Genomic DNA, 17098 nt, shown 5'->3' with positions numbered 1-17098 from the left:
GGCAGCTATTAGTCACATGAGCAAATACAAATAGTTTATTTGGCTAATAAAAACGTAGTCTACAAAAAAATCATGTAGAATTTACTACCGGTATTTCGATGTACCCCATTATAAAGTTTAAGTAGGGATAACAGAAACAGTTGTCATACCTACTGAAACATGCAGGGCAATCCTGTCAGCAATTAAGTTGACATAGCGACATCCCATTCTGCATAGACACATGCCAAGAAAGGGAAGATAGGTAGGAAGAGTACCTAAGTTTTACGTCTGATTAAATTTCTGATATTTTTGTCTTCATATACTTCATATTACAATATTTATTCAACATATAAAAATTGATCACACATGAGAGATAGGTCGGTAGATAGAAAGAAAAGCAAAAAGAGAAAAAAAGTATAAAAAGTAACGTACGTATAAACAGTGACACTCCGGGAATGGCGGCAGAAATGAAAACTTGAAAAAATGCGTGTGTATTTTTTAAATTGTCAAGATATATTTATTCTGCAGGAAATATATTTTTTTAAATGAAGTGTATATGCTAACGGTAACAGTGTCGCGAGTTCATTGATTTTTACCCGTCTCAAAAAATGCCAACATGCATGTTCCTCTTTGTACATATTATAGTTGTCGGTAACGGTAGCCCAACGCACCTAAAGAAGCTTTATCTTAAATATATGTATATATATTAATGAACATAAACATTGGCATGAAAAGCAGGCTCGTATAAACTATTATTTTAGTAAAATTTTTGAACGCTTCAGGAACAGTTGCTAACAAGAAGATTTGGAAGTATGGCAGTGGAGAATGTTTGGGAGTTTCGAACAATCGTCTACAAAGTTCAAGAATTTGTACAACATGCTGCAACAACCACATTCATACAGTTCCACATATTGTTCGTTTTATTTTTACAAAATGTCGACATAGACAGTCTTATTTATTTATTTGGGTACATAAGTACTACCATATTACACATTTTTACTAGTATTATAAATGTGAATGTATGTTTGTTTGTTACGCTCTTACGCCGGACCTACTGATCCGATTTGATGAAATGTGATACAGCGATAGACTAGAGCTTGGGAAATTATATCCCTGAAAAAATTCCATGGTTCCCGCAGGCATTGTGAAGAATTGACATTCACGTCGATGACCTATAACTATACCAATAGTAGGTTTAGTTTGCCATAGCAATTTTCCTCGAAATAAGATTCATATAATATGTTGGGAATGGGAGCGAAAACGGGAACCGGAACTGGAATAGGACAAGAGATAATCTTCAATTCCAAACTTGAATATTATTTTTAAAAACCGGAAAAGATCGCCGGAATAAATTGGATGAGGGCAGCGAAGGACCGATCTGCGTGAAGATCTTTGAGGGAGGTCTTTATCTAGCAGTGGACGTCTTTCAGCACTACTTACACTGTACTTGTATAAATAGAAGCACCATTGATTTGTTGATTCAATTAGTAACTAAGCGATGAAAGATGTGATGTGTAGTTGTGTTATTGGTACCTAATAAAGAGTGTATGACTGACAGCTAAGAGGTATAATAAATTATTTGCGGAATAATACTGGTGTTTTCCGAACTCTACAGTTTGACACGTAATACGTAACCCTATCGTGTGTCGTACTACAAAATTATGCGACAAAGTTTAAAATAATATGACACTTCAGTTTACGTTACGTATTTTTAGAGATTAGATAAGTATTTTATCTATTTACTTCCTCAAACTTTATCTGCGTCACTGCTAAAACTTTAAAATATCTAAAAAAGAATAATTTCATTTAAGACGAATTGAACACTTTAGAATAGATATTTTAAACTTATCGAAAATGATTTTCTACTTTCTAGGGTCTACTATTAAAAGCCGTGTTTTTTTATAGTTTTTTTGGGTTTCTGTTTGAAAGAGGTGGTTATTACAACGTTATTAAATGCACATTCCATACCACATTATTATATATACGATTGTAACATGATCTTAACCTTCATATGAAGAAGGTTAGGTTGTTCGCGAGAGCTTGAAGAAAAGCATTTAAGTAATTGATTTATTTCCAAAGCAATCAATGTCACCATAATCACCAATTAGTGACTGCTAGGGGGAGCGTAGATATTCACCATAAAAATACTACTTAGTAATTAATTAATTTAATTGATTAATTTCCAAAGCAATTAATGTCCATAAAATACTATTATTGGAACTTAACGAAAATGTCTGTCCTTTGGCTACGTACTTTATATTAATTTGCCAAATTTTATATTAATGACGGACTTAATATAGGAGTAAGTTACTTTGCCACGCCAAACTGATTATGGGCGACCGCGGCATAGATAGATTTTTAAAAGTACCTAAGTTTTTAACTATATTGGTAATGTGATCTTACGGTCCTTAATTTTGCTTTATTTATTTATTTTGGGACTTACATATGCCACTTTGACCAGGAAGTATCAGGGCTATAATTTCACCGGGACACTACGGTGGCGGAACCAGTCGCGCCATCGCGCCGTGGTGTCCATAAGCTACTAAACTAGACACCATATAGACACCAGAGTCATGAAGTGTCCGAGCTGCTCGCGCCACCAAATTGGTTGCGTAACCAAACGGACACTGGTAACTTCCTAAAGAGCTGTATATATTTTGTTGGTAGCGGCGGCTGGCTGCGCCACCATGGTGTCCCGGTGAAATATATCCCTTATAGTGCCCATTCAAACTTACCAGATTCTTTGGGCCGTAGTGAGCTGAGTGACTGTCTGTACGATGTTCCCCTTTTTACAGATCCCTTGTTTTATACCAATTTTTTTCCAATTGTTTGTTCAGTTTGTTTTATTGTTGATACTGTTTGGACAGCATTGTATTAAAACCTTTGATTAATGCTCACGATTGTTTTCGTTCTTCCACGAAGATTATAGCTTTTAGCAGATTAACTTTGTATTTAAAAAGTTGTTACGCAGAGAGTATGCTTACCTACTGTTTGTTTGGTGGTGCCACAGAACGGAACTGGGACTGGGGAGCGAACTCAACCACTCACATCTTGGCATGCATTGTTCTCTTCTATGTACACATCCATCTACGTTATGTCCAGGTATCTAAGGGCATTAAGCTCATTTTTACGCTAGAATTACACTTGAAAGGTTTAGCAAAGCAACTTTTCCATCTGAATTGATGTAATATGTTGGTGTCTTAAAATTGTCAAGTCTAATAATAGCACATTTGTTAGTTGAAAAAAAAACTTTGAAATATTGAAGCCCCTCTTTCAGTGCAGAAGCTGCTTAGCTTTGTTTTCTTCCCGCACATGACGCAACGTAAATCTTCGCCTATTTTGATCCGTTCGTACACCATACGTTCATCTGTTGAAATATTTTTGGTCTTTTAACACTCATAAGTATTTTCATTGTGTACGGTTTCTTGATATTTAGTCTGATATGTATGCCTTCACCTGGTATCATAATCTTCTTGGCCTCCATATGCACTCCCAAGTGAAGAAGTTTTATGGCAAGCGTGCGTCTAGGGGTTGGATTAACATTTGAGTAGTTCTATTTTGGTTAGCTTTATAACAACAGACAAACGAGGTACCAGTGATTGTAAGACTGATGCCCTTCGCTCTGTCATTCAACAGCATGTTCAAATAATGATTTGTCTTATATATAATATATGGGGATCCTCTCTGAATCTTCTACCATATATAGCACGGGGAGTTCTTAGAGAAGCTGTTCAGGTTGATACCAGCAGCCGATTTCACCTGCATCATGTCGATGTCCAGCATTCAACAACCGCGTGTACTTTTTTCTTCACACAGCATCTTTTTGGAATCAATTATCAGCTGCACTATTCCTGAACTGATACGTCTTACAGCTCATACTCCTAACTTAAAGGCCGGCAACGCATCAAGACCTCAGGTGTTGAAGATGTTCATGGGCGGTTGCCTCACCACTTCCCGTCACGTGAGCATCTTACCCGTTTGCCCCTCTTATTTATAAAAATGTTTATAGGTGTTCTGAGTTAGGTATGAAAATAAGGGATGAGACATGCATGACGTTCAGCTGATGGTAATTGATACACCCTGCGCATTACAATGCAGTGCCGTTCAGGATTCTTGGAGAACCCAAAAATATTGAACGGCACTACAATTGCGCTCGTCACCTTGAGACATAAGATGTTAAGTCTCATTTGCCCATTAATATCACTAGCTACGGCGCCCTAAAGACTGAATGACAATAATGCTTACACATTACTGCTTCACGGCAGAAATAGGCGCCGTTGTGGTACCCATAATCTAGCCGGCATCCTGTGCAAAGGATCCTCCCACTGGTAAAATAAAATTATAGTGCCATCAAAAGCTCCAAAAATCCATGTTGTTAAAAAAATCTCTGTTTAGAAACGTCGGATACACGGCTTTGTGTACACGTTAAAATGTGCAATCTTGTTATCAAATGTAACGGTGAAAATATTATCAGCTTACATTGACACACATTTGAAATTTTAATCAATTTTCTTTATATTTAACTGCACGGTATTAAATATTTAAACACACGTTCTATGATTACACGTTAAACATGTTACAAACACATTATTAGTTCCGGCAATTTCGGTTGAGTTAGTCATCTTTTAAGGTCATAAATGCCACTTATGGATATAAAAAATTATACATTTTACCATTGCCACTGTTTCACAAGGGCTGAGAGGAAGGAGGCACAAGAGACTTATTGCCATGAATCATTGCTGTGAATTTACGTGAACTAATACAGGCCTTTTTTTTATGGAAGAGATCCTGATGTTTATTGATCACCGCCGCCCACATTCTCTTGCAACACCAGAGGTATCTCATGAGAGTTGCCGGTCATTTGGAAAAGTGTACGCGCTTTTTTATGAATCCCGTGTCGTAGTGTCTTGAAAACATCGCACATGGAAACTCATTCCACAGCTTGGTTGTACGATGAAGAAACATCCTTGAAAACCGCACTGTGGACTAATGCCATACATCCTAACGGTGGCAATGTGGCATGTCTAATTTGTTCTAATAGGTGGAATTGCATTTGCCATTTTTAAGTATGTTCCATTAACATCTTTTTTTATCTTCTTATGCATTATGAGTGAGATGAATTAGTTGTAGCACGACCCCTTACGATCCGGCTCATGACGCTGTTACAAGCAATCACATGTAAATTAAGACAATTAAGACAAACTCTTGTGGGTCGATTTCAGTAACGAAATATTATCGGAGGTATTATCAATTACCAAAATAAAATGCATTGTATTTCAGTTACCTTGCTCTCAAGGCAAGAGTTACTTTGATCAAGATAATGGTCTCAGATGCTATATTATTATGTAAAATATTTTTTGTACCTTATAATTTTGTTTATTATTGCGTATCTATATACTAAATAATAATTAATTAACTTAATTTGTTGTTAGGGGAGAGGAGGATAAACCAGGGTACCCGATCTTAAGTGATCACCGCCGCTCACATTCTCTTGCAGCACCAGAGGAATCACAGGTTGTCGGCCACAAGTGTACGCGCTATTTTTGGAAGAAGGTACCCGTGTCGTATCGTATTGTCTTGGAAACGACGTACAAAAATGATTTTAGTGTGGTTGTACTTGGAAGAAATTCCTTGCAAATGCATGACCGCGGATTTAACAATTGCTCGAGATTTCGAGACCCAGTATTCCGATACTAGACGAGGCACTAAGGGAAGTGTTTTCGAAGAGCGGTGGCATATGTTTAATGCGAAAAGTGGAGTCTTTCGGGGTGTTAAATTGGACAAGGTTCATGTTACTCCTTTTCGATAGAAGTCGATGAAAGACACAAGTTTTTTCCGGCACTGGTCACTAAACCCGAGAGAGACCTGCTGGGCCCTGTCATCTGCATATCAATGATATTATTTGGCCTCCAACTTATCATTGATATGTAGAAGAAACAATGTAGGACGTAGTACACACCCTTGGGGAACTCCAGCGTTCACGGGCTTCGGGTTCGAGCAATGTACAACAACTAAATAACTGATTGACTGAAACCTGTTTTTCTTAAGCATATGTTGTTGTACAATACTTCTCATAATTTTTTTCCTGTTTTGCGCCGACTTATATGCTTATACTGGTATAATTATTATCAGGAACATTAAAATATCATCAAAAGTAAGATGTCTTATTCTTCAAACCATGAAAATAGTTTCCTTGATTTGATATTTTACCTTTTAACTGGGTGGGTAAATATAATGTTATCAGTTTAAAAAAACTGGTTATGGTTTCGTTCAGTGGATAAGATAATATAATTAATCATTATTTTTTTTCTTTCTCTTGTCTTCTTCATTCTCTTGCCTCTATATCAATAAACTTTAGTTCTCAATTAAAAACAACCAAAATTTCAGAACAAGCTTAAGACTTACCATAGACATTTTTTTATTATTTAATATCGAAATGATAATAAGATATAAAATAATAAATAAGACTTGATAGAAGTTGCATTAGTAGGTACCTCACAAGAACAAGTTAACAGTGAAGTTAACGGATATAGTCATATATAACGCGTTTGCTTTTTAAATCACAAGAATACATAATATCATAATAAAAGCGACTAAAATAATTTTCGTTAGTTAGGCAAGACAATGCAGTTTATTGCAAATTATTTCAATTGTATGAATATCTTCTATTTTTGTAGATATTTTTAATTTTTATGTATTGAAATTGCAATTGAAATTGCCGTTTTATTATAATAGGTACTCCGGATTGACATGGGATTTTTTTTATGTAGTTCTTCTTTTAAAAAATGTGCAACAATCGATTATCGACTTTTAGTTGTTTTTGTATTCAGCTTCGACACGAATACAAGTTCCGACGCGGAACTAACGTGGCAGCTCGCAATACCGATGTTGTTTGTTTGGAGTTAACGTTTGGAGAGGGGACTGTTAATGAACGCACCGTACCATTTTCGTTTAAACACTTTCGTGATGGAAACTTGGATTTGAATAACGAACCACGTGGAAGCCCACACAGGTGAATAACGATGAATTGAAAGAGATGGTGAAAGCCGATCCGAGCCAAGCTAACCAGGAATTAGCGGCATGGCTTAACGTTCTCTACCAACAATATTGACTCATTTGCGTCAAATCAATAAAATAAAAAAATATAAAAAAGGGGGTACTTACCTCATGATTTGACTAATCTGGCATCTTCCCAATGGTAAATGCCCTTCGTCGCCCCTAACCCAACACCCTTGGGCCTTGGACTTCCCTATTCTTTTTAAGCACAGGGTGACTCAGATATATCAGACATAACTAATCAAATGATTTTGTGGATACAATAACGTAATAATACACCTGATAACAATAAAATTAATATAATGAAATCAAATTACAAAAACGTCCTGAAATTGTAATAATTCCCGTAGTTTGTTCAAGCATAATTATTATAATAGTCAACGCTTACGTGTTTTAGACTTAATCCTAACATTATTTAAAGCTTAGTATCCTATTAAAATGTTCGCCGCACACAGTTAGCGAGTACTTCAAATTTATTATTCTCACTGGACTTTTAATGGTTGTTACGGTCGGATTATTATGTTAATACTGAATTACTGATAATGTTTGCAATCAACGGGTATTAACGACAAATGTGCGTTACTTATTGTGAAAATTTATTCGTGAAAATTTTGCTGAATTGTTAGTGAGTGTGTATTTTCGTTTACTGTGTGTTATTCATAAATCATAAGCTTTTGAATACGTAAGCGTCCTTGATTACGTGTCGCTCGAGTCGCTAGTAATAATACAGTAATGTTTACGTGCTGAAGCATTCGTAATTCAGATTTTTATACTAGTAATTATTATTCAACCACAGGCTCTTTTTCCGAACATTGATGGTACCTAAGTGTAAGCCTTGACTACAGATTATTTCATCAATAACAGTTGTTTTCATGCACTAATATAAAAAGGTCAAATCATCAATCAATTGATGTTACGCTGAAGAACTTCCTATGGTATCAAATCAATTAAATAGTCAACAGATACTTCTGAATACATCGTCGATATACGTCAAGCGGTTGTTACGTATAAATTATTACACACACATTGAAGATTATCGTACGATGTGAACCAGCCAATGGGAAGCGGTGACGTGGTGGGCTCGGCACCCCACTCTCGTTGGAATGCACGTTTAGACTGGCACCGGTAAAAATAAACTCGTCCAACAAGACAGTGGAACACACAACGTGATACGACATTTGAGGCCATTATCAACATAATAGTGAAAGGGCTTTATTGGGATCAATTACGAGCGTTTCAAAGAGATGTGTGTTTCTAGAAGCTTCAGTCGATTACGCCATATTATGTTAAACAGAAATGCTTATATTACCTTCTGCAGTTCCAATAACACTATTTATATGCTAAGATTACTTAATTTCTTATAGGTGTATGTAAGTAGGTAATTATAGTTAGTGAATTTTTTTTTAATCGAATCAAAAAACAAAACAAGTACAGCCACGTTACGTGATAGTCAAAAATTATCTCCGCTCAGACCCTGAACAATACTAGAAGATTTTCAGCAGCGTTACCAGCCATCCAGCTAGCTGACGGTATTTACACCCCTTTGCGGCTTTTTTTTGCAAGGTAACACTTAGAATGAGTTCCCTTGCAACTTGCACTTTGGTTGTACGTTGGTAAAATGTTAAATGATAAAGGGGTTCCTGTTTGTTCTAAATCTCTCAGTTATTCCAACCAGCCCACCTCCTTCCAGAAGTTCAGAACATCTCTGGGGTCAGTCAAATTGTTATGTTTTAAAGTGATAACCGTCACTTCTAGGATTAATACAGAAATAAAATTTGAAAACAAAATCTTATGAACGATGCGGGACTCGAACCCACGACCGCTGGCGTTCCGTGCCAGTGCTATGCCAACTGAACTTACCATTCGAGTGACGTATCGTCATAAAATCTTGTATGCTTTGTTCAACTCTCACGTTATGGCTTCACTCAATTCTGGGGTGTTCGCATTTCGACCGTATGATCGTATTTACTAGGGTTTTGCCCGATGGTTGGCCACTCCTGCACATTCCGGGATAACGTGAGTGACCATTTCGTTTTCAGCCAGACATGCGCTGCACTTGCCTATTCGTTAAAGAAAATTGAAAACCGCAAAAATCTGTCAAAGGTATAATTGTTTCGTGTGCTTTGGCTTTTAATATTAAAAATAAAAAATACAATTAAAATCAGGCCTGTCGGTCGAGCACTAATTGACAATTGGAAAAATAAAAGAAAATATTTGTCAGCCTTCAAGTTTAATTAAATATGAGGAAGTCATGTAAAAGAATAGTGTAAATCCATCACAGACTGTAAATATGGCTGTTGTGTACAAGTTGGACGGGCGCCTGTGAATCAGGCGCTATAATTATCAAAATAAACAACAATTTCAATCGACTCAGTTCGCTCAATAACAACGTTGTACGATTCCATTGAAGCGAGAAGACCTTCGATGAATTTTTCCAATCGCCTCTGAAGCGAACATAATAGCGAGTTAATACTGAGCTAAATGGAACTTTGTGTCTCGCCAATAAGCGGTTTAGAGTACCTAGTGTTATATCTCTACGAAACTATCCACGTAAAGTATATTATAAAATTTAATTGAAAATAATACAATTTACCATTAAGGCTTATTGTTATAACAGTTAGCTTGTTGACAATAAAATATTATTTCCTTAGACATTATTTTTTCTGTGGATTTTTTTAATATAGATTACATTGCTACTACATACATATCATTGCAATACGATTTCAATGAAAATAAATCAGTGTCGGTTATATAAACCAAAATAGAAACTATTTAAAATAATCTAGTATGTAAAATTCTCGTGTCCCGGTGCGCATATCGGGTAAGCCTTCATACCCATCATTGATAAAAAAAAAAAAAATTAAAATTCAAAATTTCTATATTTGGTATTAAATTATATATACAAAATCACTTATAATCTACTTATTAAAGCAATTAACAATTAAGCCTTATATATGTAGGTATCAGAAAACTTATTTCTACAACCCTATCTACGTATTGAGGGATAAAACTTTATTATGCTTAAAAAGCTAATACATGAGGTTTGTGGGGGGGAGAATCCAGGAAACTAGGAAATGTTCCCATAATTGATAAGGATAACCTCCAATATATATATATATATTATTTTCTATGATTTTCTACGATCTAGAACTATTTTATTATCGCGATTTTTATTTTATTCTGTTCCATCCACAATCGCTAGGTTTGCAAGATGGCAATCGAATACAGTAATAATAATTATTACTGTATTACTGTAGTACGATATATTTGGTAGGTCTGAGAATGTGTTGCAACTATTTTTAAACCCCAAAAATTTTAATTATAGATTTTTTTTTTCATTACTTTATATGGCAATACAACGTTTATTGGGCCAGCTAGTAGTTACTATAAATACCAAGATTGACAACATAAACTTATAATCTATACTATAATATTATAAAGCTGCAGTGTTTGTTTGTTTGAACGCGCTAATCTCTGGTACTACTCGTCCGATTTGAATGATTCTTTCAGTGTTGGGTAGTCCATTTATCGAGGAAGGCTATAGGCTATGCTGCTTTTTTCAAAATTAGGGATCCCTAATAAAATTGCTATTTTGTAACACAAGGTGTAAAATCGAAAACCTATTTTTGCGTGCGCTGCAAAAAAATATTGACAATAGAACAAAATGATGTACAGGCTATAATATAGGCAACATTTTATTACTTATAAAACTATCGCGTGAATTATACTTTATATGGCAAAACAACGTTTGCCGGGTCAGCTAGTACACTAATAAAATTTGAAAAACAAATTGTTTTCGGAACGATGCGGGTCTCTAACCAAAAAGTGAGGGTTATTACTTTAAAAACATAACAAATTACAAAACACTAGCGTAGAGCCAGTTAAAGCGGGTAAAAGAGAAGAAATTCTCATCTCATTGACAAAAAGTGAATCAATAATTACTGTAACCGATTTTGATTGAGAAGTCGTAACCAGTCAGCCACACTTGGAATTAGTAATTTGAATATAAAACTAGCTAACGCACATACTGACAAATCAAAATTGGTCACGTAGTCTATACGCTAGTATATTTCAAGTCTATGACTGATATGTGATAAGTCATTTACACCGGATTCTCGCGATAAAATTACCCGAAAACAATAAAGCCGTGATCTATATTGTGAGATTCTTAAATATACGTGAATTGTTTCGAATACTGGCTTCTCGCAATAAAATTACCCGAAAACCAACGGGGCGTGATCTATATTGTGAGATTGTTAAATACACGTGGATTGTTCCGAATAGGTATTTGACCTTATGTTGTTTCGTATCGCCGAGTTCTTCCATCGCACCACTAACTTAATTATTTTCCACACCATCTGGATGTGTGGCTCCACAGTGTGGTTTTCATGTAACTTTATTCCACACACAGCTGGTTTCCACCTCGACAAGACATGGGTTCCTTAAAAAAATATATCTACTTATAAGACTGGCTCCTATGATTTCCCCAATGTTACGAGAGTATATGATTTCAGCTTCGGCTATTACTTACCATGAGGTTACCCGAACACGCGTGGTTCTCTTTACCTTTCCGGTACTTTTGCAGGGCTTTCTTTTGTAGAAAGGCCTGCATATCTGCCTGTTTTTTTTTATTTGCAGACTATTAAATTTTGTTAGAATTTTATTACACTATTAATAAAGAGTGTTCTCTTCATAACATTAATATCTTTCTATACATAATAATATATAATTTTATAACTTATAAGAATTTTTAATTGTAATAACACAAACCCGTAATAATTTACTTTACAATTGTTATTTAAGCAAGAATAATTGTAATATTAAGATTAAATGCTCCCCAAACCTGCTCATCAAGGAAGTGCAACATGAGATAAGTTATTGAATAATTCCGAAGGTAGTAGATATTTAAGAGCTTTTTTAATCAATATTAAGAAAATATTATAATTAACATTTACCAAATATCTTTTTATCACACCAAAAAGACCGAGTTGATTATCTGTACACCTGTGGAGTAAAATATCTTTTTTATCCGTAGGTTAAAAAGTGATTTGAATTTGGAATGTAAATATTGTTAGTGAAAGTTTCAATCAACAAAGAGATGAATAACGGACATTTAATGATAAGTAAAAGGTTGATGTATAAGTAAACCGAGCGCAAGCCAATTTGCCAAAAAGTTTGTCAGAGATATTTAAAAAAAAACGCAATCATTTAATCAAATGAGGATTTCTCTTTTACAAACAAATTCGTGTTTTATAAATATGTAATATCCGGGCGACCGAGCCTTGCTCAGATTTTTAAGTAAGCACATAACTTGAACAAACTAATAGGACATCTGGATTCGAACCGGGGTCTTCTGCTTTCCGGTCCCTATATTTACCTTTGTATTCTAATGTTATTGTAGCTGTTTCTCATTATAACACGGATAAAACTACATTTTTATATTAAAATCTAGCTTCGATTTATCGCCCTGCAAATTTCCTGTATACTAAATATTATGAAAAACGTTGGAGCCGTTTCCGAGATTATGATTATATATAGGTATATATATATATATATATATATATATATATTAGAATTGCTCGTTTAAAGATATAATATGAAAGACACCAGAGAATATTGTTGTTGAATTTTTGAATGTGAAACAGCCAACGTTTCTCGTTAATTTATAATTTTACATAAAATAACCAGTTTATTATCTTCATTAATCTTATGATATTGTTATAGATGCTGTTAAAGAAAATTGCAATAAGGAAGAAGATCTTCTGCAGAGATGTGCAATGACATTGCCAGTACTCAGTTCACCAGATATATCTTTTGCGCTTACCAGAGAAGAACTAGACAAAAGCTGCATGTGAGTATTACGACAAAATAAGAAGTCTATTGTATATTCCACACAAAACGTCCATAACTTAACCTCGTAAAGTATGAAATAAAAGAAAATTTATACGTCTAGATACAGTCTTTTGCTGTTTAAACATACGATGAAAACAGGCCAGGTATATTACTTTAGTGCGTGACAAGCTGTGTCTTACACGCGCGATTTGTATATCACTTTGTGTCACTGTGCGTGAATTACTCAAAATAGAGGTTAACTGTTAACCTCAATTTTTTCGACGTTTTCACAGCTGTTACAGTATTTCTATAATTTACATCCTAAGATTTATATGTTTTTATAAAATGGAAAAATTAGTTTTCTTTAAAAGTTATATTTTAGTACAATGCATCTAAACTTTGTACATAAAATCAAGTCTTAGAACCAAGAAAATGTAGTTAACGAGCAACGCTAAACATTTTACAAAATTAATTTAGACTTCGCTCTCGGTACCATGGGAGAAATTTACCGCCCACTCATTTACGTCCGAGAACTTCAACGAATAGAATAAGTTTCGCAAAGATCTCCGTCAGCACCAACCAAGGAGTAAGTTGGGAGGAAATGGCACGCGCCACGCAGTTAGCTCATCTTAATTTAGCGTTCTTGTTTGCGGTAAATAGTAATTTGGAACTAGTGGCTCAACTCGCTAACTTTACTTAACGCTTGATTGGGAGGCTGAATAGCCACCGGGACACCTATTAAATGATCCCTTTGGATAAACTTTTACACTTCCAAGTTGACGTAATATAGTTATAGTCTCGCTTGGGCTAACGCATTACGTAAATCTCAGCATGTTTGTCTCTTGGAGCGTTCGCGACAAACTTTCAGTGCTCAATCTTAGTATAAAGTTCAAGAGGCTGTTGCTAGTCTAATTTTAACAACTATGATCTCTATAGAGAACTTGAATTGCAGGATATTGCATTTTGTACATTTTTTTCAGGACAATCTCGAACATCATTTTTACTAATATTAGTCAAATATTTTAATCTTCTATTAAATAGCACGTCTTACCTTCAATATAACCTCAATTATATAAAAAAAAAATGTATCGTAAATGTTATCTTACTACAAATTCCGGTAAGATTTGTTAAGCTCAGTACATGTTGACTCGCCTATTTCAGGGACGATTTTGTCTTCACTATCCGCACCTGACGCCAAATTCAGTAAATTTCCATAATAGTTTGATTAAAAGAATTATTAAAAAACGTTTGTGTGGTAAAGGTATTACCTACATAAATTATTTTCTTAATGATATCCAGTCTGTGACTGGAAATTCGTCATTCGTTCATTCGTTGGACACGTCACTCGAACGGTTGGCTCATTTGATGCTCAATGAGCGCTCGCACGGAACGCGAGAGGTCGTGGGTTCGAGTCCCGCATCGTTCATAAAATTTTGTTTTCAGTTTAATTTGTATAATTAATCCCCAATAAGTGAGGAATATCACTTTAAAAACATTACAAATTGTTTAGTCTTATTAAAATAAAATGATGTTTACAGAGAACTTCAATCGGGTATCAAATGTATCTATAACTATATAGAACAGTGTATGGACAAAAGCGAGCAGATAATGTTTAGAAGAATATATGCAGGCATAACAGATGTTGTACAAGACCTGTGTACTCGAGGCAGTTATCAAGACGAGTATTTAAGGCACGCTGATTGTGTGAAGACCGTCCGGTCGGAGTACGAGACTTGCAGCAAAAACTACGAGGTTACTTTAACATCCCTAAGCAACCATCAGAAGAAAGATCAGTACGAAACGGATGGAGCAAGCCACGATGATTATTTACGTACTGTTTGTTGGTAAGATTCGTCTCTCACTTTTATAGTCACAATGTTTTTCTAATCTTACCCTCGTATGGTATACCTGGATCTAAAGTGTCTAAGATGGAAACTTAATACTCTTCACTAATCACCAATTTAAAGTACTGTTTCAAAACTGGTGTCTTCTCGTAACAAATCCACAGTGCCAGAAGACGAACGTTTTCAACCAGTGATGTGTGTTGCCAGTGATGACTTACGGTACGCAATCGTGGTCGTTTACTATGGGCCTGATGAGAAAGCGCATGGTCGCTCTGAGGGCAATTGAGACGGCTATGCTCGGAGATTCCCTGCGAGATTGTATCAGAAAAGAGGAAATCCGTAGCAGAATTAAAGTCACCGATAGCCCAATTGTTTGCAAAACTGAAGTGGCAGTGGGCGAAGGGCACATAGTACGAAGAATGGCGACCACTTACCGGAAGACATAGTGTTGGTAGGCCCACCCCAAGATGGACCGCTAGGTCAAGATCTCCGTAATACCTTGGATGGGAGTAACGCAGGACCATCGTGGAGATTTTTGGGGGAGGCCTTTGTTCAGTAGAGGATGTCTTCGGCCTAAAATGATGAGGAGAGAGTTCCGTCGTTGTTCGCACGCTGGCGTTAATGTAACCTGTCTCACAAAGGGGTAGGATTACCTTACCCATGCTTCTGATGTTCTTTTCTGGCTTTTTCCACTGGCATCAATTTCAAGTTTAGCTGCTATTATTGCACTCTTATCTTGCTGTATTTTCACTATATCCCTCATCTGATCTGGTCGAGTCTTCTCTCTATGTGTCGCTCGGATTTTTTGCACTTTTTATATTATTATCTAGTAGAAGATATTTAATTTTATTTTAATCATGTAAATATTACATATATTAATAATAATTGTAAAATAAAACTGTTTGATAATTCTGACAAAAATATTATGGTTAGTTTATTGTCTGTGTAATAAAAAAAAACTGTAATATTGTTCATTTACACTATAATTATTATTTACATATAATTCTATCATTGAACTACAATCTAACTCTTTAATTGTTTACCATTGAAACATTTTAAATATAATTTTTATTTAAGTTATAATAAATTTAAAACAATACATTTCTTAATTCATAAATAAATTGTAGAGTCCATTAAAATTATCCAACCCGTATCACGGAACTTTCACATCACTGGACACGCATTGGCACAATGGGCAGACAAACAAAACAAAAACTATTTCAGTTAAAAATTTGCAAAGCGAATTGTGCGAACTGCAGAATAACAGTATTTTGCAAACGTACAAAGGGGACTATTGTTGGTGAATAGTAATGCAAACTTTGTGTGACTATATGCTGCATGTATATTGTATGTGACAAAAAATTCCATTTCACTGTTCTAAATTTGAGATCTCTAGTAAAGCTAAATTCTACGAGGCCTCCTAATATGGCATAATATTTTTATTAAGTAGGCTAAGTAATTTTGATATTAAGGCCCGTTATCCACCAAAGCGAAGAGGAGACGAGAGGAGTTAAGCCGCGAAGCTGTCAGGCTATTCCCACTAAAGCACAGTGGAGATGTGAGCTGTGTGTAGTGGAAATGTGAGATGATGTCAAGCTCTCAGTCAAGTGATGTCTACGAAAGTCCCGCATGTATCATGGCACTTCCGCGTCGCTTGATTGCTCGACGCGGTAGAATATTCTATAAAGAAATGAGACATCTCCTCTCCTCTCCTCTCCGCTTGATCCATTTCCACCGAAGCCAAGCGGAGAGGAGGTGTGGAGATAACAAAATCTGATTGGTTGTAATCAAAATACATATCTCCTCTCCGCTTTTGTGGATACCGGGCCTAAATGAATGAAAAGTTGGTCTGGGTTTCCTATCAGTTCTTATCAGTTTTTTATCCTTCTCCCCATGTGGTAACCCTTTACAACCTGATATAGTTTCATGACGCTTACCAAGTGTTGTTGCAATATGTCATGTTATCGTCACTCCCCACGGTGACTAAATATACATTTATATTTTATTCTACGATACTACATATACTACTAATATTATAAATACAAAAGTTTGTAAGAATGTTTGGATGTCTGGTTGTAAAAACTAATGAATAGATTGTAATGAAACTTTAAAGTAGTATAGCTTACAGATCAGAATAACACATAGGCTACAAATTAAAAAGATATAGTGTGTATTATCCAAAATAATACGATAAGTATCAGTAAGTAGGATAAAAATATGCAATCTGCGAGCTATTCATGCGTGTACTGCAAAAAACTACAACAGTTTTTAAATATTATAGTGTATAATATACTTAACGTATTTATCTTAAATAATTCTAGAAAAAAGCTTGCGACAGCATGTATCTTCCATCTTTTATGTTTAAGGCATTATTGCGACAATAGTGA

General features: G+C 35.3%; 1 protein-coding gene across 1 annotated transcript in view; it reads left to right on the top strand.

The window, feature by feature from the left end:
• LOC126978487 (uncharacterized) overlaps positions 1 to 17098 on the top strand; it is a 36459-nt gene that overhangs the window by 14495 nt on the left and 4866 nt on the right. Inside the window, exons 2-3 of the mRNA XM_050827318.1 lie at positions 12760 to 12886; positions 14406 to 14711. Coding sequence (XP_050683275.1) covers positions 12760 to 12886; positions 14406 to 14711 — 433 coding nt within the window. The remainder of the gene's footprint in view (positions 1 to 12759; positions 12887 to 14405; positions 14712 to 17098) is intronic.

This window comes from Leptidea sinapis, chromosome Z, assembly GCF_905404315.1.
Source record: "Leptidea sinapis chromosome Z, ilLepSina1.1, whole genome shotgun sequence".
NCBI lineage: Eukaryota > Metazoa > Arthropoda > Insecta > Lepidoptera > Pieridae > Leptidea > Leptidea sinapis.
The sequence above is the reverse complement of the archived record's forward strand: the minus strand, read 5'-3'. Positions and strand labels throughout refer to the sequence as shown.